Genomic DNA, 22,253 nt, shown 5'->3' on the forward strand with positions numbered 1-22,253 from the left:
AGTTTAATTGAGAACAGTTGGTGACCTAAACAAATAAAGACACTTATTGCATTACACAATGACTTCTACCAATGTAGAAACCATTGACCGTTGTACATCAGATGTCCTAGTTGTGTTCTCTCAAAGGTTAATGAAAGTAAGACGTCTGCTGCAGATTATTCTGTTAAAGCGGAGTTCCACACAAAAATGGAATTTCCGCTTTTCGGAACCCTCCCCCCCTCCGGTGTCACATTTGGCACCTTTCAGGGGGGAGGGGGGTGCAGATACCTGTCTAAGACAGGTATTTGCACCCACTTCCGGCATAGACTCCCATGGGAGTCTATGCCTCTTCCCGTCCCCACCGCGCTGTCTGCTGGGAACACACAGCTCCCAGGAGAGAGCGGGGACCATTTGGGACGCGCAGCGCGACTCGCGCATGCGCAGTAGGGAACCGGGAAGTGAAGCCGCAACGCTTCACTTCCTGATTCCCTCACCTAGGATGGCGGCGGCAGCTGCCGAGAACCGAGCGGGTTCTCGGCGTCCCCTGCCGACATCGCTGGACCCTGGGACAGGTAAGTGGACATGTATTAAAAGTCAGCAGCTGCAGTATTTGTAGCTGCTGGCTTTTAATATTTTTTTTTTTGGCGGTGTGGGTGAACCCCCGCTTTAACCTGTTAAAACACATTTTGTATAAAATAAACTGAAAACAAAAACCCTTCTGCAGATGAGAATCAAACTATAGGATAGGGGATTATGTTATGCCTCTAGCACTCATTTATATGTGGAAATACTTAATATAAAGATGTAGGATCAGCATGTTTGTGTGTGTGTCTGTCAATCTTTCACTATTCTTACTCTGGAACAGCTTGCTATAAAGGATGTACAGTCAGCAATAATATCTTTTCATATAAAAACCTGAATGTTTTTAACACCACACATTTCTATGAAAAGCAAAGCCTGCTGTGTGAAAGAAGAAATCAGTGTTGTAAAGCAAATTGAGTATAGATATCCCCTTCAAATTCATACTGCCTTTTCTGCATAATGAGTAGTGAGAGGCTTCTAGTTTAGCTCCTTTATATATGTTGGACTGTAGCAGAATGCTTCAGAGTCTGAAGCAAAGATTACTTAAAGGGGTTGTAAAGGTTCCTTTTAAAAAAAACAAACATGTCATACTTGCCTCCGCAGTGCAGTTGGTTTTGCCCAGAGTGGCCCCGATCCTCCTCTTCTGGGGTCCCTCCGTGGTGCTCCTGGCTCCTCCTCTTCTCGAGTGTCCCATCAGAGAAGCGCTCTCCTACGGGACACCCGTGCGGGCGAGCTACTATGTCCTGCTGCTGCGTCTGTTGACACAGACAGCAGGACTCGGCTCCGCCTCCCGGCGCCCACGTCATTGAATTTAAAGTGACAGCAGCGGGAGCCAACGGCTGTGCTGCTATCAGTTTATCCAATCAGGACACGAGACACCGGCCGGAGCTGGTGTGCTCGTTCTTGCTGTGGGAATTGCGGGATCAGGTAAGTATAAGGGGGACTCGGGGGCGCTGCTGAACTAAAGAAGGTTTTTCACCTGAATGCATAGAATGCATTCAGGTGAAAAACGTTGAGGGTTTACAACCCTTTTAAACAAAGTTGTCTTCTCCTACCCTTATTTTCTTCATCCTGTAGCATTTTGATCTGCTTTGATGGATAATATAGCATGAAGATACACTGTATTCAAATCCGATGTAAGGCAAATGGAAAAACTGGCTTCAGCTCAGATCCCAGTCCATCGGTTATGCTTCCCTGACATGTTTCACCCTCACTGGGCTTAAAGTGATACTAAAGTCTTGTTTGTTATTTAAAAAAACAAAAATGTTATACTTGCCTGCTCTGTGCAGTGGTTTTGCACAGAGCAGCCCAGATCCTTCTCTTCCTGGCTCCCTCACTTGTGTTCCTGCCCCCTCCCTCCTGCTGAGTGCCCCCACAGCAAGCAGCTTGCTGTGGGGGCACCCAAGCCCAGCTGCTGCTCTGTGTCCATTCAGTCACAGAGCCACGGCTCTGCCCCGCCCCCTCTCTCTCCTAATTGGCTCATAGACTTTGGCAGGAGCCAATGGCGTCCACTGCTGTAATAAACAGTAAATCACCCATGCTATATATGGTAATTAGTGATAAACTTGCTGTTGGTGACATAAGTAAAAATGTGAAAGAAAATGGGAATACCACAGCGCAAACAAGCTTAATTGAGTAATGAAGTGCTAGTGCTAATAAGACATGCAAAAAACAAGAATTGGTGAAATTTCATAAACAAGCATGTAGCCAGTGAAAATTCAAAATGTGCAAAAATGCATATATACAACTTCAATTACGAAATTGCTTTACCAAGTGCTAGGCTTGAACCAAATGTGCCAAAAAAAAAAAAAACAATAAAAAAAAATGAGATTTGTATACAAGCATGTAGCCAGTGAAAGTTCAAATAAATGTGCAAAAAAACTTATTTACAATTGCAAAATTTATTTTTCAAATGCTTAAACTAAATGTGTAAAAAAAAAAAAGTGAGGATTCATAAACCAGCATATAGCCAATGAAAGTTCAAATAAATGTGCAAAAATGCATATATAAAGTTCCAATTACAAAATTTCTTTCCCAAGTGCTGCTGTGCTGACAATTCATAAAGTGCTGAAATGATTGATATCCACACAAGTGACAACGTTGCTCAAACCCCCCTTTGTGGTTAGACTCGCCAGATCCAATGGACCCCTCAAGCAATACTACATTGTGGATCAAACAGGCTTAGTCTGGTGAGCAGGGTGATGAGACGCCAACTCCAGGATACAATGTTTCAAACTTGTACATAAGGTGAAAGAGCCCACATAGTATAGATTGTCCTGTTTATTCAGTAGAAATCAAGCTTACAAAGTTCCATAGTAAAAAACAAGGATGTAGCATCAAAATATAGTCTGCTAATTCCAGGAAGCAGCAGGTTATCTCACAACCTTATCTGCATTCCAACACAGGATGTGATGTCACTGCAGTGCTGTAGTCTGCGTCTGATGCATTTCGCCCCTCCCACAGGACTTTATCAAAGACTCCTGGCATCACCGTGAACTTAAAATAGCCAAAAGCTGGCGTCCACTGCTGTGTCTCAGCCAATCAGGAGGGAGATTCCCAGACAGCCGGGTCTCTCGTGCAACATCGCCTGGATTGAGATGGGGCTCAGGTAAGTATTAAGGAGCTGAGGGGGGTGCTGCTGCACACAGAAGTTTTTTTTTTTATCCTAATGCTTAGAATGCATTAATATAAAAAAACCTTCTGCCTTTAGAACCACATTAATGGAGGAATACAGTGTGCGGCGGTTTCTGCATGCTGTATTACATTTTGGAGTGAGATGTGCTCTATTTCTGCAAGCACCTGAATACAGTGTGTAAATCTGGGAGACATTGCAGGCTTGGAGCGGCGCCGATCTGTTATGATGTCTGTTTTGATACTCTGGAACCAGGGCAACATGGTTGCGATGCCCCCCACCCACTGCTTTCTGACCTTGCTGCCCTCTAGGAGAGGAATATACCAAAGACCAGTACCGTGCAGGGGAGAGGAAGAGTGTCCAGCAGCTTTCCTCTGCTGGTTAGATCTCTCCTGGCTATCAGTCTGTATCTATACTCTGGCACTTTTTTTACCTCCTGTCTCCACTCTGCTCCATGCCACTCTCTCCCGTCTCTGTCACATGAAGCTTTAAAAGTGTGTAGTTTATTAGCATCCAATTGCTGGTACATCGCGTATTCTTTTGGATCTTTCCAGCAGAGCAGAGTCGGGTTCTTCTCATGTACTTTCTGCAATGTCTTTGCTTCAAGGGCTGCTTTATTATCCTTCCTGTTAGTTTGTCAAAGACTTTGTCTTATGCCTTTATTAATAGTTTTCCAGGTTGTGTTCCTGCAGTTCAAAGTTGGTATTCTAAATACCATGACTGGTTAGTTATTTCCTTTCTGTCGTGAGTAGTAGGGATGTATCTGGGTTTGGTGCGAGGCAGGCTCACACAACATGACCAGTGTTTGAGTGCTAAATCTGAACCTCATTGAAGTCAATGGGAACTGAATGTTAATTGTAATGATCATTCTCTATGCTAATAGGCAAGGGATTGTCAAACAAATGGCATGGGAGGCTGGGCACTGCCCTGGGGGAAAATATACCAAGGCATCTGGTAAATTTCTCTTCGGTGGGGAGTAGTGATTTTAGTAATACTTTAAAGTCAACATTAAAAAATACAAATGCCTTTAAAAAAATTGCCTGGGGGGATGCCTTTTAACCTGCCTGTGAAGTAGCACCATCTGTACAACGTATACAACCTACTACAGATTTACTTCTGTTGTAAACAAACTGCTGGGGAGTCCCTTCATTTATACCAAACACTTCTCCAAGATGCAGCTCAGATATAGGTAAAAAGTTGCTTTGTCAAATGTCACAGTTTACTGTTTGCTGTATGTTATCAGAGTCTAAACCAAAGATGAACACAACTGTCATACATTTGCGTTAGTCTTGAATTTTTTTTTTTTTTTAATTTGCCTACTTTTCACTCTGACATGTGATGTGTATGTCATTCAGCCAGTGGTCATGCTGAGGTTAAAAGGTTGAACAGTGGTTTTAACTCTGCTAGAAGGCATAGTTTTGTTTCCTAAGATGCCCTTGGTTACACATGATACACATTTTCCTTCATGTATTATTGTGTATAACAAATACTTGCATGTATCACAAACAGCTGCTGCATGTAGCTGATTTTCTTTTTTTCTTTCTCTTCTAGAAAATTATTTTATGGAATAAATGAAATTACTGTTAAAGTGCCTTCTCTTTTTAAACTTCTGATTAAGGAGGTAGGTGGAATATATACTACTAAAACCTTTTACTTTGATGTCCTGCATGTGACTTTATAAATTATAGCTTAAAGCCCAACTCCACCCACTTGGAACCATGGTCGTATATTTCTCACTATGGAGATATTTTCTCATTTTCTGTCCTGATGACAGGGGTTCAAAGAGTTAGTGAAGGGAAATTCCACCTGTGGGGTCACAGACACAAAAAAAAAAATTGTTAGTAGGATGAGAAAAGGTTAGACCATATGTCAGGTTATTTTGGTCTTGTTATCTGACAGATAATGTATACCCCATTCTACAGCAACTAATAAGACGTTGCTTAACATGGAAGTCCCTTCCCCTGACACCGGTGGGTAGGACAAACCTCCTCAAAATGATATTCCTCCCCAAATTCCTGTATGTATTTAGAAACACTCCAGTACCTATCCCTGAACCATTTTTTAAGCAATTAGATCGGGTGATTAATAATTTCATTTGGGCGGGACAGACCCCCAGGGTTGCTAAAACCAGTCTGCAACTCCCCCTATCTGCGGGCTGGCATTGCCGTGCTTCAGGAAATATTATTGGGCAGCGGTGCTGGTGACGGTACGTTGGTGGTTTGTTCAGTCACCACATAACCCAGCGGTTAATTTAGAAGCAGCCATATTGGGGTCGTATTCAGGGGTCCAAAAGCACAAGAAAATATGACTATCCCCATGCGCACAACCGCCAAGATATGGGAACAGTTGACAGCTAAGCTTAACCCACCACAAACTTATTCACCCTACACACCACTCTGGGGTAACCCCAAACTATCACATCTGTTAATGATCCCAGACCCAGCAGTCTGGGCTAAATATGAATTTAACATTTTACAGCATATTATGCCAGAGGGTAAACTCCTTACATTTGACGAATTGCGTAATACCTTTCAACTCCCTACCAAAATGTTTTTCCGCTATTTGCAGCTGAGACATGCAATTCAGGCCCAATTCCCTTCAGAAATTCAAATACAATCACATATAGTGGAGCGCTTCCTTATTTCCAAACATGTAGACCGTATCCTTTCCTCTTTGTATCTCTGGGTGTCCCTGGGAACTGATAACCAAGGGGCCAGGCTATTTAACAAATGGAAGCTGGAGGTGCCCTCCCTGACGGATGACGACTGGGAAGAGGGAGTCCAACAATATATTCCTTTGATGATATCCGCCAGGGATAGGTACATCCAGTTAAAATTCCTTCACCAGGCATACTATACACCCCAACGGCTTGCAAAAATGTATCCCTCTCACTCTGATAGGTGCCCAAAATGCAATACGGATATAGGCACTTTCTTACATGTGGTGTGGTCGTGCCCCCTTCTTCAACAGTTCTGGAGGGAGGTGGTGCAGTACATCAATTTAATTGGGAACCTGACACTTACACTGGATCCCCGAGTCCTTCTCCTGGGGATCTGTGATACCCTTATCGCAAACACCTATAAGAGGCTATTCGTTTTCTACGCTCTATTCTACGCAAGGAAAACCATTTTATTTAAATGGAAACAGACAGATCCCCCAACAGTGGGACAGTGGAAAACACTTATTTATAAGACCCTCCCTCTTTATAAGCTTACATATATGAGCCGGAAATGTCCCAAAAAGTTTGAAAAAATTTGGGGTGCATGGGCTTCTAGATGAATGGCTACTGATGCGGATCCCCCCCGGGAAAACTTGCTGAACTTATACACAACTAGCTTGGTTAAGAAATATTTAGAATACACTTAAAATTATCACCAAAATGTGCCTTTTTCTTTGAGGAGGGGGTATTGTTCCTAAAATACAATCTTGCAGTGCTATGAATACTTGCAACTAAGATGTGAGCTGAAGTGCCTTGCTTTTTGATGTAATACTGGAGATTATTTGTCCTAGATTGTCACTTTCCTTCTGGAAATAGTTCTTCTTTGCCTTTTTTATGTAATCCTCTCTTATTGTCCCTTTTTCCCTTTTATATTTTTACGTATGTGTATGTATGTATATGTATATATATATATAATATATATATAGGCATATATTTGTGAATGTACTTTCTTTTTATGTTTGTACTGAAACTTTTCTCCGTTGGAGATAAATAAAAACGTAACTGTTAAAAAAAAAAACCCCACTTCCTAACCAGACAAATATTCAGTTTTCAGTGCTCTCACATTTTGAATGACAATTACTCAGTCATGCAACACTGTACCCATATGAACATTTTTTGTCCTTTTTTCACACCTATAGAGCTTTCTTTTGGCGGTATTCGATCACCGCTGTTTTTTTATTTTTTATTTTTTGCGTTATAAAAGGAAAAAAGACTGAAAATTTTTTTTTAAAAAATTTTAATTTTTCTTTGTTTCGGTTATAAAATTTTGCAAATTAGTCATTTTTATTTCATAAATTTTAGCCAAAATTTATACTGTTACATATCTTTGGTAAAAATAACCCAAATCAGTGTATATTATTTGGTCTTTGTGAAAGTTATAGAGTCCACAAGCTATGGTGCCAATATCTGAAAATTGATCGCACCTGAAGTGCTGACGGCTTATCTCATTTCTTGAGACCCTAACAAGCTTGGAAAGTAACCCCCAAATGACCCCTTTTATGAAAGTAAACATTCCAAGATATTTAGTAAGAGGAATAGTGAGTTTTTTTTAAGTTGTAATTTTTTCCCACAATTCTTTGCAAAAATCAAGATTTTTTTCCCCCCACAAAATTGTCATATTGGCGGGTTATTTCTAACACACAGCATATGCATACCACAAATTACACCCCAAAACACATTTCGCTACTCCTCCTGAGTATGGTGATACCACATGTGTGAGACTTTTACACAGCCTGGTCACATAAAGAGGCCCAACATGCAGGGAGCACCTTCAGGCGTTCTAGGAGCATAAATTACACATTTAATTTCCTGACTACCTCTTGCACTTTTGAAGGCCCTGGAGCACCAGGACAATCGAAGCGCCCCACAAATGACCCCATTTTGGAAATAAAACACCCCAAGGTATAATCTGAGGCATAATGAGTCACATGTTCAAAAACATGTCTTTTTTATCTACAAGTTTTTGGAAAATGTGTAAAGAAAATGAAAACGCATATATATATATTTTTTTTAACACAAAGTTGTCCATTTATACAATATTTCTAACACATAGCATGTACATACCAAAAATTACACCCTAAATTAGATTCTCCTACTCCTTCTGAGTATTGTGATACCACATGTGGGAGACTTTTCTACAGCCTGGCCACATACAGAGGCCCAACATGCAGGGAGCAGCATCAGGTGTTCTAGGGGCATAAGTTTCTCAAATCGAATTTGACTACCTATTACACTTTTGTGAGGCACAGTAGTGGCATGGATGAGCATGAATGGGGATGGATGAGATGGGGATGGCTAAGCATGGTTGAGCCATAAATGTGGATGGCTGAGTATGGATGGGATGACTGAGCATGAATGAGTACAGCTAAGTATGGCTGGATGGATGCGTTTTGCTGAGGATGGATGGATGCGTTTTGCTGAGGATGGATGGATGCGTTTTGCTGAGGATGGATGGATGCGTTTTGCTGAGGATGGATGGATGCGTATTGCTGAGGATGGATGGATGAGTATTGCTGAGGATGGATGGATGAGTATTGCTGAGGATGGATGGATGGATGAGTATTGCTGAGGATGGATGGCTGAGGATGGATGGCTGAGGATGGATGGATGAGTATGACAGAGGGATGGCTGAGCATGGATATATGAGTGTGTCAGAGGGGTGGCTGAGCATGGATGGATGAGTATGACAGAGGGATGGCTGAGCATGGATATATGAGTGTGTCAGAGGGATGGCTGAGCATGGATGGATGAGACTGCAATGGGCACAGAGCAGCGCTGTGGGCACTACAGATCCAGCCCACTGTGCTACTGCAACCGATCTCCCCTCGCACTGTACCGATTGGTACAGAGAGGGGAGAGAGGAATCGGACATCGAGTGGTTTGTTTACAAGTGATGGCTCCGTCATTTGACGGAGCCATCACGTGGTAAACAGCCGCTGTCAGCGCCCATTTACCTTGATCCGTGATGCGCCAGGTCCTCTGGACTCGGCGATCACGGATACCCCCATGTGTTTGCCCGATTCAGGGAGGACGTCAATGTACGCCCTCCCAGAGTTATCGAGCCTCACTGTACCCGTCATTCGGCTATAACGCGGTTGTTAAGTGGTTACAATCCCAATTTAAAACATTTTGTTTCTCTGTAATAAATATATACAGTGGGGACAGAAAGTATTCAGACCCCCTTAAGTTTTTTACTCTTTGTTATAATTGCAGCCATTTGATAAAATCATTTAAGTTCATTTTTTTTCCTCATTAATATACACACAGCACCCCATATTGACAGAAAAACACAGAATTGTTGAAATTTTTGCAGATTTATTAAAAAAGAAAAACTGAAATATCACATGGTTCTAAGTATTCAGACCCTTTGCTCAGTATTTAGTAGAAGCACCCTTTTGACCTAATACAGCCATGAGTCTTTTTGGGAAAGATGCAACATGTTTTTCACACCTGGATTTGGGGATCCTCTGCCATTCCTCCTTGCAGATCCTCTCCAGTTCTGTCAGGTTGGATGCTAAACGTTGGTGGACAGCCATTTTTAGGTCTCTCCAGAGATGCTCAATTTGGGTTTAAGTCAGGGCTCTGGCTGGGCCATTCAAGAACTGTCACAGAGTTGTTGTGAAGCCACTCCTTTGTTATTTTAGCTGTGTGCTTGAGGGCATTGTCTTGTTGGAATGTAAACCTTCGGCCCAGTCTGAGGTCCTGAGCACTCAGGAGAAAGAAGCTTTTTGTCCAGGACATCAGTGTACTTGGCCGCATTCATCTTTCCCTCGATTGCAACCAGTCGTTCTGTCCCTGCAGCTGAAAAACACCCCCACAGCATGATGCTGCCACCACCATGCTTCACTTTTGCGACTGTATTGGACAGGTGATGAGCAGTGCCTGTTTTTCTCCACACATACCGCTTAGAATTAAGGCCAAAGTTCTATCTTGGTCTCATCAGACCAGAGAATCTTATTTCTCACCATCTTGGAGTCCTTCAGGTGTTTTTTAGCAAACTCCATGCGGGCTTTCATATGTCTTGCACTGAGGAGAGCCTTCTGTCAGGCCACTCTGCCATAACCCCTCGACTGGTGGAGGGCTGCAGTGATGGTGACTTTCTACAACTTTCTCCCATCTCCCGACTGCATCTCTGGAGCTCAGCCACAGTAATCTTTGGGTTTTTCTTTACCCCCTCACCAAGGCTTTTCTCCCCCGATAGCTCTAGGAAGAGTTCCCAAACATCTTCCATTTAAGGATTATGGAGGCCACTGTGCTCTTAGGAACCTTAAGTGCAGCAGAAATTTTTTTTGTAACCTTGGCCAGATCTGTGCCTTGCCACAATTCTGTCTCTGAGCTCTTCAGGCAGTTCCTTTGACCTCATGATTCTCATTTGCTCTGACATGCACTGTGAGCTGTAAGGTCTTATATAGACAGGTGTGTGGCTTTCCTAATCAAGTCCAATCAGTATAATCAAACACAGCTGGACTCAAATGAAGGTGTAGAACCATCTCAAGGATGATCAGAAGAAATGGACAGCACCGGAGTTAAATATATGAGTGTCACAGCAAAGGGTCTGAATACTTAGGACAATGTGATATTTCAGTTTTTCTTTTTTAACCCCTTCCCGACCAGCGCACGCCGATGTACGTCGGCAGAATGGCACGGCTGGGCAAATAGACTTACAAGTACGTCCATTTGAATTTCCCGCCGTGCCATCACGTGCGCGCCGGGAGCTCCGTGACTCGGGTCGCGGGTCCCGCGGACTCGATCGCCGCGGGGATACCTGCGATCGCCTCACGGAGAGGACGAACGGGGAGATGCTGATGTAAACAGCATCTCCCCGTTCTGCCTAGTGACAGTCTCACAGATCTCTGCTCCCTGTCATCGGGAGCAGTGATCAGTGTAGTGTCAAAGCTAGCCCATCCCCCCTACAGTTAGAAATCACTCCCTAGTACTGACTTAACCCCTCCCCGCCCCCTAATGGTTAACCCCTTCACTGCCAGTGTCATTTACACAGGAATCAGTGCATTTTTATAGCACTGATCGCTGTATAAATGACAGTGGTCCCAAAAATGTGTCAAAAATGTCCGACATGTCCGCCGTAATGTCGCAGTCACAAAAAAAATCGCTGATTGCCGCCATTACTAGTAAAAAAAAAAAAATTAATAAAAATGCCATAAAACTATTCCCTATTTTCTAAACGATATAACTTTTGCGCAAACCCATCAATAAATGCTTATTGAGATTTTTTTTTTTTTTTACCAAAAATATGTAGAAGAATACGATCGGCCTAAACTGAGGGAAAAAAATGTTTTTTTTTATATATTTTTGGGGGATATTTATTATAGCAAAATGTAAAAAATAATGCGTTTTTTTTTCAAAATTGTCGCTCTTATTTTGTTTATAGCGCAAAAAATAAAAATCGCAGAGGTGATCAAATACCACCAAAAGAAAGCTCTATTTGTGGGGGGAAAAAAAGGACGTCAATTTTGTTTGAGAGCAACTTTGCGCGACCGTGCAATTGTCAGTTAAAGCGACGCAGTGCCGAATCGCAAAAAGTGCTCTGGTCAGGAAGGGGGTAAAATCTTCCGGGGCTGAAGCGGTTGATAAATCTGCAAAAATGTCAACAATTCTGTGTTTTTCTGTCAATATGGGGTGCTGTGTGCACATTAATGAGGGAAAAAAATGAACTTAAATGATTTTAGCAAATGGCTGCAATATAACAAAGAGTGAAAAATTTAAGGGGTCTGAATACTTTCCGTCCCCACTGTATATATTTATTACACAGGAACAAAATGTTTTAAATTGGGATTGTAACCACTTAACAACCACGCTATAGCCGAATGACAGGTACAGTGAGGCTGTCGATAACTCTGGGAAGGCGTACATTGACGTCCTCCCAGAATCGGGCAAACACATGGGAGTATCCGTGATCGCCGAATCCAGAGGATCTGGCGCATCACGGATCGAGGTAAATGAGCGCTGACAGCAGCTGTTTACCACGTGATGGCTCTGTCAAATGACGGTTCCTCTCTCCCCCATATATATATATATATATATATATATATATATATATATATATATATATATATATATATATATATATATATATATATATATATTATAATATAATTTTTTTTTTTTCTATCTGTGCACTTGCTATAATTTCACACGTTTCTCACAATTCTACTTTTTACAATTATTATTATTACTTATTCCAAAGAGGGTAGCGCATGAGATGTGGGGAATTTTCATGTGAACTTGAGCTTGTTATTAAAAAACTGTTATTGCTGTTTGGTAGTGATGAGCTCAGGTGTGTTCTGATCCTAATACCAGCCCTCCAGGAAGTTGTGATCTCTACTGGGTCATTCATCTGTGGCTGGGGCATTTCCTGCCCCCGCAGCTGCATGTATACAATGGGTGTGTAAATGTCTGGTGGCAGGACATGGCTTGGTTGCTTATGATTGGCACATAAAGGTAACCGATTTCTCATTGAAACACTCAAGTGGGTTCAGACCAGGATCTGGACGAGCCTGATCTCATCCCTGCTATTCGCTGGTATATTTGTGTTTTGAGTAGTAAATTTTATGTTTGGCACACCTCTTCAGGAAAATGCCTTTGTTGTGCTAGGCCTACAACTTTGTGATCTGAGTTTTACGTATTACTTCAAACCAAAATGAAAACAAATCAGATCTAGTACATTTCTGAAATGCATGTACATTTCCTCATGCTTTATGCTTTTAAAGGCCCTGCAAGTACAGAATAAATACATTGATTGTCCAGAGTTGAAATTATGTTGTGGGTTGACAGCACAAACTTTTTTTGTGGACTGAGTGGTGTCATCCTTTTTACCAAGTACACATGGGACAAATGTCGGGTGACATTGGCTGGTTCAATGAAAACCGTCTTGACAGTCGGGGCCCGTGTGTATGGCAGCGGGTCCGACTCAAGCTGGCTGTTTAGCCAGCCTCTGTCTGACGAGCATGCTGGAAAACCAGCAGCCGACCGGCTCCCGATCAGCGTTCGCAGCCAATGGCTGCGAGGGCTGACTGGAGTGTTTGGGGTCCCCCTGTCAGAACACAATAGCTCAGCAGGGGAGATCACTGTACCAACGTTGGATTGTTAGTACAGTGGCTCTGACCGGAGCTGTCAGTCACTAGTGAAGTGTACTAGGCTTTAGTGTCTCTTGCTAAGGTATTTTCTCTTTCGTTCATCGACGAACACAGAGCCTCCTTAATCTTGACCATTGGTTTATAGCGCCTCTGCGGGAGTAGGACTAGGCAGGAAAAAAAAACCTGGCTGCGCCCATGGGCTGTCCTCAGTCAGTATATAACCCCCTCTCTGCTCTAGGTATTAAGTTTATTTCTGTCTAGTCAGGAGTAAGAAACTAGCTCCTTGCTGGGATCTTTTGCTCCGAGCAAATTTTACTTTTTGTCTCTTCCATGCATTTTCTCCTGGAAGATCTGCAATCAACTGTTGGGCTGGGCGACTGGCTGGATAATCTAGTTCCAGTGGTCTCCCCAGTCCAGCCAGCGAGCGTGTGCAGACAACAGCTGCTCGCTAGGTCGGCCATGACATAGCCTCAACGGACGGAGGCTGGCCCGCGAGTTAAACGTCTTGCAGGGTCACATACGAAGGGCTCTGGTCCGAGTCGCAGCGGTCCCTTGGCCAACAGCCCCCCACTTCGGTGGCAAGGACTTATGTCTGGAGGGTCACCCGCACCATGGATCGGTAAGTACCGTCCCCCTTTTCCCACTTTGTGCTGTTTGGGGGGGACACGGGTATGGTCAGACCTGCCTGCAGGATCCCTCCTCCCATCTCAACATCCCTTGGTTAAACTGGGCTTCCCCCTCCCCCCACGGATTGGTGGGAGTCCCAGGGCAGGCGGCAGAGATCCCTGGGGGTCTCCCTCCACCATTTACCTTCGGGGTGTGTGTGTCCTGCCCTGGCGGTGTTTGGGGGGGGGGGGGTTTTCAGTGCAGGAGACTCCTAGGTGCATGCCCTGCTGTGTGTGCAGTGTGAGGTAGTGTGCAGTTCGGGGATCCCAGTTCAGAGAGCACAGCAGTGTCCCCTTCAATGTTCACTCTGCCTGGTGGAGTGCAGTACCTTTTTGGAGGTGCCTTGCATAGGGTGCAGTGATGTTGAAGGCACAGAGAGGATCCTGGCAGCATGTTTCAGCATGTCAAAAGACCAGCAGCCATGTTTGGGTGGTCTGATGACATCACGACGGCCATTTTCCAGTGGTCTGGCTGGTCTCTGGCCGGCGGCCATGTTTGTGTAGCCGATGATGTCACAGCGGCCATTTTCCGTTAGTCTAGTGAAACGCTAGAGACGGCCGGAACCTTGTGGAGATGCCAGAGCTCTTCCTCTTCCTCCCCTATGCTTCTCTTCCTGTCCCAGGATATATGAAATGGATGCCGACATTTTGGGGGACCTTGTGTATCTCCCCCTCTGCTGATAGGTACCCTGGCCATTGGGGTGTCCCTTAGTGATTCCAAAGTTCCTTTGTACTAAAGGGTCTTCTTCCCTGTGGAGCCTCAGGGTCACATCTCACCCACCCCCTTGCACATAAATATACGCTATCTCCCCTATATCGGATTAGTATTCACATACTTTAATTATGGGCGTTTTTAGGTGGAGCTCAGGTGGGCGGTATATAGTTATTGTGTGTGCTACATTGGCATCCGCCTTGATCTCTCAGTAGCCAATGAATGCGCTATATGCCGCATCGCTTGTGTTTATAAAGCGCATGCGCGTGCGTGGTTGCATACCCCTGATGACGTCAGTTGTGACGAAACGGCCGTAGGGTCACAACACCAACAAGCTTCGCGCATGCGCATTTTCGTTTTAAAGAGCTGAGGAGTTTTTTTGTCACTTTGTTTGTAAGTGCTTTTATCCATGGACTTTTAATATTGAATTTAAATAAATCAATTGATACTGGTCAATCTGCACTATTGGGGTCCCCTTTTTTCTTTCTCTTGGGATTTGTGGCTCATTTATGCCTTTTCCATCTGGGGAGAAGTATAAGAAGGAACCCTGGAGAGTATCCCCTCTATACCGGTGCCCCCGTTACTGCAGGATTGATCATCCAGCGAGGAGACCGGCAGGTTAATCCAAGGAACCCATTGTGAAGATATCTCCTGGAATTCGTCTTCCACTTCTAAGCCTGTTTTGACCCCCCTGAGTAAGGGCGGTCGCAGGCTTTCTGGTAAGCCTCCAACTTTAAACATCTGGTGGCGGGCTGCACGAACGGTGGATCTTGTAACTCTGGACCCTGCATTGCCTTTTTTGTGGACTTGTTTCTTCATCTCACTATATATATGTATTTTATTCCTCACTTATCACATTTATGAACTTTAATCCTAAGTTTATTAATTTGCACTTGTTTTACCTTGTATACACCCCTTTAGGGTATGGTTTCATACCAGCCAATTTTATTTATTAATCTTTACTATTGAATTTTGTGACTTATGAATTTTAGGTCACAACACAAACAATCCACACGTGTTAATACATATGTACACTTTATAACTAGTCCAGCGCTACACTGTTTTTTTTTTTTTGGTTATGCTTTTTGTGCCCTTGTATTGGGGTTTTGGTGTTTTAGCTGCAGGATTTCCTTCACGGTTTTTCATTTCCGTCATTTTTATATTTTTTTGCACCTAGCGCAATTTCTTCCCCCTCCTTTCACATCTCACCCACTGATCCCCTCATGGAGGTGGCAGGTCCCTCGGAAACCCCAACTTCCTATGGTTGCGCTGACGGTGGTCCTTGAGTCATTGGTATCCCGTGTAGAAGTAGCGTGTGGGCAAAGACTCGGGAGGAAGCGTCCCCCGCCTTCCCCTGCTCAGTCTGTCACATCTGATGCTGAGCCTGATGCCGCCGGAGACGTGGCCCCTCCAGGAAGGTTAAAGGGATACTAAAGGTTCGTTTAAAAAAAAACACGTCATACTTGCCTCCACTGTGCAGTTCGTTTTGCACAGAGTGGCCCCGATCGTCCTGTTCTGGGGTCCCTCACGGCTCCTCCCCACAATAGATAACCCCCCTCTGGGAAGCTCTATCCCAAGGGGGTTAGCTTGCGGGCATGCTCCCTGTCATACACGCTGTGTCCATAGACACAGAGTGTATGACTCGGTCCCGCCCCCCGGCAGGCCGCGTCATTGGATGTGATTGACAGTGCGAGCCAATGGCTGTGCTACTATCAGTCTATCCTATCTATCCAATCAACGGCCATACTTCGTAGAGAAGAGGGCGCCGGGGGACGTGCACAGCAGGTGAACGGGCTCAGGTAAATAAACGGGGGGCTGGGGGGACCGTCATTGCCAGGTGTTTTTTCACCTTAATGCATAGGATGCATTAAGGTGAAAAAACACAAACCTTTACAACCCCTTTAATATCTCGCCCCCGACCCGTCCGATAGTGAGGATGAGTCCTCTGCGGTCTCAGCAGCGAGTGAAAAAGCGCTGGTGGACGCGCTTGTTACTGCGGTGCAGAAGACTCTAAAGATGGGGGATGCGGCTGACAGGGCCACGGATGTGGCTGTGTCCTTTGGTACACACAAGTCACCTTGCACACCAAGGGTGTTTCCTTATCTGCCTTATTTTAATTGGTTGTTCCCATTCCTTATAGGTAAACCTAAGTCACCCCTTGTGGTCCCCAAACGTTTCTCAGTACGCTACCCCTTCGAAGAATCACTTTTAAAAAAAGTGGACTACCCCACCAGTGGTGGACCCTCCTGTTTCCAGGTTGAAAGCAACCATGATCCCAGTAGAAGAATCCCTGTCCTTTAAGGACCCGGCTGACAGGAAAGCGAAGGCTGTGGCACGCAGCATGTTTACTATGGCTGGGTCGCCATTGCGTCCAGTCTTGGCCTCGGCCCTGGTGTCACAGACCCTAATTGAATGGGCCAAGCTTTTGCGCCAGGGTCTGGATAGTGAGCATGTTCCCGCTGCTTATGTTGATTTCGCGGACCAGTTGGTCCATGGGCTGCAGTATATTTGTGATGCAGCCTTGGATGCAGCTCCTGTGCTGTCCAAGCTTTCTGTTTCAGCGGTGGTGATTACACATGTGCTGTGGCTTAAGAATTGATCAGCAGACCAAGCCTCTAAAAAAGCTCTCATTGATCTGCCCTTTAAAGTCGACCGCCTGTTTGGGGCTACCCTGGAGGATGACATTAAGGGTGTCACGGGGAAAAGAGTACCTTCCTGCCTCAATCTAGGAAAGGGAAGGAGCCTTGTCGCAGACGGGGGCCTTCATTCTCAGACCATAAGACATTCTTCTGGGCTCCCGGGACTGCAGATAAAGGAAACAGATCTCTCAAGTCTTCCCTGGGAAGTTCCAAGCAATCTTGGTCTGGTAAGCCTAGAGCAGGCTTCTCCGGATCCACTGACAAGACTCCTTAGGCATGAAGGTCTACCCTCACCCATTGCTGGGTGGGGGGACATCTTCGCTGGTTTCCAGATTCATGAACCTCCTTCGTGAGCGCCAAGGGGGTCCATGAATTGAACCTTTTGGGGGTACCAAAGAAGGGGGACAGAATTTTTCCACTTCGGGAGACCCTATGTCTCCTTGTGTGGGTATAATTCCTGTAACGGTTCGGGTGACGTCCGAACTACCCAAGGTACCCTCTAGCCCTGTCCAGGAAATTGGGCTACCTGGGTCTGACTCTGGAGTGAATGCTGACCAGGTTAGTAGTTTTTCTTCTCAAATATCGGCCTCTTCAGCAGGTTCAATTAATTGGGAAGTAACTGAGGCTCGTGGCAATCAAATTTCTCTGGTTGACGCCGCAGTTGTCCCAATGCCACTGCGGGGCCAATGCCTTCCTCTTCTGCGGTGCCTACTAAGGACCGAGGGCGAAAGTCTTCTGGTGGCCGTAAACCTCCCTTGGAAGCTACCGCTAAAAGAAGACCAGTTGTACCAAGGGCTGAGCTTCCATCCTGCTTTACAGTAACTGGTTTTAATGGCCTAGCCATTGAAAGCCAGGTACTGAGAGATAGAGGTCTGTCGGGATCAGTGATCCCTACTATGGTGAAGGCGAGGAAGTCGACTCCTAGTAAGATATACCATTGTACGTGGAAAGCATACATTTCTTGGTGTGAGTCGATTGGCGTTCATCCTCAATCCTGTTTTGTGGCTCGGATCTTGGCTTTTCTTCAACAGGGAGTTGAGCAGAAGTTGGCTTTGAGCACCATCAAGGGCCAGGTGTCTGCCTTAGCAGTCTTCTTTCAGCGACCCCTAGCCACTCACTCTTTAGTTCGGACCTTCATTCAAGGAGTACGGCATGTGGCTCCACCTGTACGGTCTCTTTTGCCGCCATGGGATTTAAACTTAGTGCTATTGATTCTCCAGAAACCTCCATTTCGAGAATATTTGGGAGATTCTCTTACCTACGTTGTCCCAGAAGGTGGCATTCCTGGTGGCTATTACCTTGGCCTGCAGGGTTTCGGAGTTGGCAGCATTATCCTGTCGTAGTCCCTATTTAGTACTCCATAGGGATAAAAATAGTTCTTCGTCCCTGTTCGTCTCTTCTGCCCAAGGTTGTCTCTGACTTCCATTTCAATGAGGACATTGTGTTGCTGTCCTTGTGTCCCAAGCCGGCTCATGCCAAGGAATTTGCTTTGCATACCTTGGATGTGGTTTGTGCGATTCGGGTGTATCTGGCAACCACTGAGTCCTTCAGGAGGTCAGACTCACTTTTTTTGGTTACACAGGGACCAAGGAAAGGGCTGGCCACCTTCCAGATGGATCATACAGACTGTGACTCGGGCCTATTCTATTAAGAGTCAGGTTCTTCCTTTCCTTGTCACGGCGCATTCTACTCGGGTGCTTAGTACTTCTTGGGCTTTCCGTCGTCAAGCGTCAATATCACAGGTTTGCAAGGCGGCCACTTGGTCGTCGGTGCATACCTTCACTAAATTCTATAAAGTAGATATTTTGGCATCTGTGGATGCTTCTTTTGGCTGCAAGGTTTTTCAGGCTGCTGTTTAAGAGGGAGGTTCCTTCTTGAGGGGTGTTTTTTCTTTTAAACATTTCTTATTTCAGATGGGGCTCCTGTGTCCTGGTTAGGGCTCTTGTGGTTAGCCTTGGGTTATTTTGCGCACCCCTCATTTTTCTTTTTCACTGCTTTTGGACATCCCAATGATCAAGATTAAGGAGGCGCTGTGTCCGTCGATGAATGAAAGAAAATTTGATTTTTGTACTCGCCGTAAAATCCATGTCTCTGAGTTCGACGGTCGCAGCACCCAGCCCTCTATGGAGTTACTTCTATTACTGCTTGCTACTAAACTGAATACCTAGAGCAGGGAGGGGGTTATATACTGATTGAGGACCGCCCATGGGCAGCCAGGTGTTTTTTTTTCTGCCTAGTCCTACTCCTGCAGAGGCGATATAACTCAAAGGTTAGGATTAAGGAGGCACTGTGTCCGTCAAACTCAGAGAAATGGATTTTACAGCGAGTACAAAAATCCAATTTTTCCACTCCCAGATCTCTATGACAAAAAGGATAATTAATCTGTAGTCCCATGACAAGGAGGGCTAAATAGGTTTTCTCAAAGAGGCTAAGAAGTCTGCATAAGGACACAGCTCTAAGTTTTGGACAAGATCAACAGATTTGTTTTTGTACTTCTCAAACAGAAGTAACAATACACAATGGTATTTCTTTGACGTTCAGTGAAGAACACAGGAATTCAGATACTGTTAGGTTATCCTGACATTTGGGCACTGGCAAACAGAAATTTTATGCTCCAGCCCAGGAAAACCTCTCATCTACCCAACATGTTTCAGTTGTTTTCCTAGTGTCATAGGGGGTAAACGTCTTTTCTTCAGCGCTAATGGGATAAGTCTAAGCATTATTGTTTGTCTTTCTTTTTTTTTTATTTTATTTTTTACCTTCTATTCATTGAAGGACACAGCTGGATCTCTAGATCTTAAGCTTTGGGTTATTACACCACCCGCAAGAGTAGGACACTAGGTACACCAAAAGAAGAAAACAGCCTAGGGGCAGCCCCTGCTGGTATCCAAACCCCACAGCTGCAACTTTCAGCACAATTTTTTTTAGAATAGTAACATAGATGATACACCAAATATCATGGGTCAGATCAAACAGTAGGTCATAATACAAAGTATGGTGTTACATTTAGTGACTGTCTGGAGCAACATAGGCAAGATTAAGTGGGTTAGTGGCCAGCGGTCCCAAGCAGCATCAAACAAATGGGGCTTCTTCCAAAGCTCATAGAGTTTATAAAGGGGGAGGCTATTGTTAATTAACTGTAGCCACATGGATATAGGGTGGTCGGTCCCCTTTCCATGTGAGTAGGATGGACTTTTTAGCATAAAAATATATTATGTGCAACAAGCACTTCTCATATTTGGAGATGGAAAGGTCCCCTAAAATGCTAAGGAGACAGTTTTCAGGGTGGGAAATATTGGGTAAACCCAGGGTTGAGGAGATGAAAATGTTGACCAAAAAACCTGAACCACTGGGAAGGCCCAATGGTAATGGAGCACCTCTAAAGCAAAAAGCGGCTGGGCACACTATGTGACTAGTGACTATGGTGGAAGTTCAAAAATCTCCACGTCACTTTTTTGTATTATTGTCACTAGATTACTCTGTTTAGTGTTTATATTATTTTGCATCATTGTTGTCAGTGATTGCAAATTCAGAGTGGAGTGCGACATACAGTGCTGTGTTTTGGCCTAGGCCAACAAGGCCCAGGCCTAGGGCGGCACTTTGTGGGGGGCGGCAAAAAGCCGCGCCCCCCCCCCCCCACAAAAACGGCACCCACTCTCCTCCCGCACAGCAGGGCACATCAAGAGAGTACAGCTTGGGAGTGCAGTGGCCTTGCGGCTGCAGATGGGGCCAGGAAGCAGTTAAATCAGGAGCTGTCAAGCCGCCCCTGTAAAGCTGTGATTCTCTCTCTCTGCTGTGGCCAATCATGGGGAGGGAAACAGCAGGGAGGAAGCTGGGCGGCGGCACGGCAAAATCAATTAGAGCCGCTCTCTCTCTCTCTTCTCCGTTCAGCTGACAGAAAGGGGAGGGGGGGGTGAGCGGGGGAGTTCTCTGGTAAATGGAGCAGCTGTGACAGGGAGAGGAGAGATGCAGGCTGTCTGTGTATCTCCCCCGCTCGCCCCCCCTCCCCTTTCTGTCAGCCGAAGAGAGAGAGAGAGCGGCTCTAATTGGTTTCCCTGCGCCGCTGCCCAGCTTCCTGACTGCTGTTTCTCACCCCATAATTGGCCACAGCAGAGGGCCAATCAGAAGACTCTGGGGGCATCATGGGAAGAGTAATCCCTGAAGAATGGCGGCCCCTGTGTGTCCACAGACATCATGCTACAGCCCCCAGCATGCATGCACTCTGCTGGGGGGGGGGGGTTACAGGAGGAGAAAAAGAGAGTACTGTGCTGGGGGAAGCCAGATAGGGAGCCACGCCGTACCCCTGTACCCGCACCACCAGAGCCATGCTGTACCCGCACCACCAGAGAGCCACACTGTACCCGCACCACCAGAACCATGCTGTACCCGCACCACCAGAGCCACGCTGTACCCGCACTACCAGAGAGCCACACTGTACCCGCACCACCAGAAAGCCACGCTGTACCCGCACCACCAGAGAGCCACACTGTATCCGCACCACCAGAGCCACGCTGTACCTGCACCACCAGAAAGCCATGCTGTACCCGCACCACCAGAGCCACACTGTACCCGCACCACCAGAAAGCCACGCTGTACCCGCACCACCAGAAAGCCACGCTGTACCCGCACCACCAGAAAGCCACGCTGTACCCGCACCACCAGTCACGCTGTACCCGCACCACCAGAGCCACGCTGTACCCACACCACCAGAGCCACGCTGTACCCACACCACCAGAGAGCCACGCTGTACCCGCACCACCAGAGAGCCACGCTGTACCCGCACCACCAGAGAGCCACGCTGTACCCGCACCACCAGAGAGCCACGCTGTACCCGCACCACCAGAGAGCCACGCTGTACCCGCACCACCAGAGAGCCACGCTGTACCCGCACCACCAGAGAGCCACGCTGTACCCGCACCACCAGAGAGCCACGCTGTACCCGCACCACCAGAGAGCCACGCTGTACCCGCACCACCAGAGAGCCACGCTGTACCCGCACCACCAGAGCCACGCTGTACCCGCACCACCAGAGCCACGCTGTACCCGCACCACCAGAGCCACGCTGTACCCGCACCACCAGAGCCACGCTGTACCCGCACCACCAGAGCCACGCTGTACCCGCACCACCAGAGCCACGCTGTACCCGCACCACCAGAGCCACGCTGTACCCGCACCACCAGAGCCACGCTGTACCCGCGCCACCAGAGCCACGCTGTACCCGCACCACCAGA

At 45.9% G+C, this 22,253-nt stretch overlaps 1 protein-coding gene across 2 annotated transcripts in view; it reads left to right on the top strand.

Annotated features, from left to right (window-relative positions):
- Positions 1-22,253, top strand: part of ATP13A3 (ATPase 13A3) — a 201,863-nt gene that overhangs the window by 72,893 nt on the left and 106,717 nt on the right. For both annotated transcript variants that reach the window (XM_073626350.1, XM_073626351.1), the window contains exon 7: positions 4,745-4,814. In XM_073626350.1, coding sequence (XP_073482451.1) covers positions 4,745-4,814 — 70 coding nt within the window. The remainder of the gene's footprint in view (positions 1-4,744; positions 4,815-22,253) is intronic.

The sequence above is a fragment of the Aquarana catesbeiana genome, linkage group LG04 (assembly GCF_042186555.1).
Source record: "Aquarana catesbeiana isolate 2022-GZ linkage group LG04, ASM4218655v1, whole genome shotgun sequence".
Lineage (NCBI taxonomy): Eukaryota > Metazoa > Chordata > Amphibia > Anura > Ranidae > Aquarana > Aquarana catesbeiana.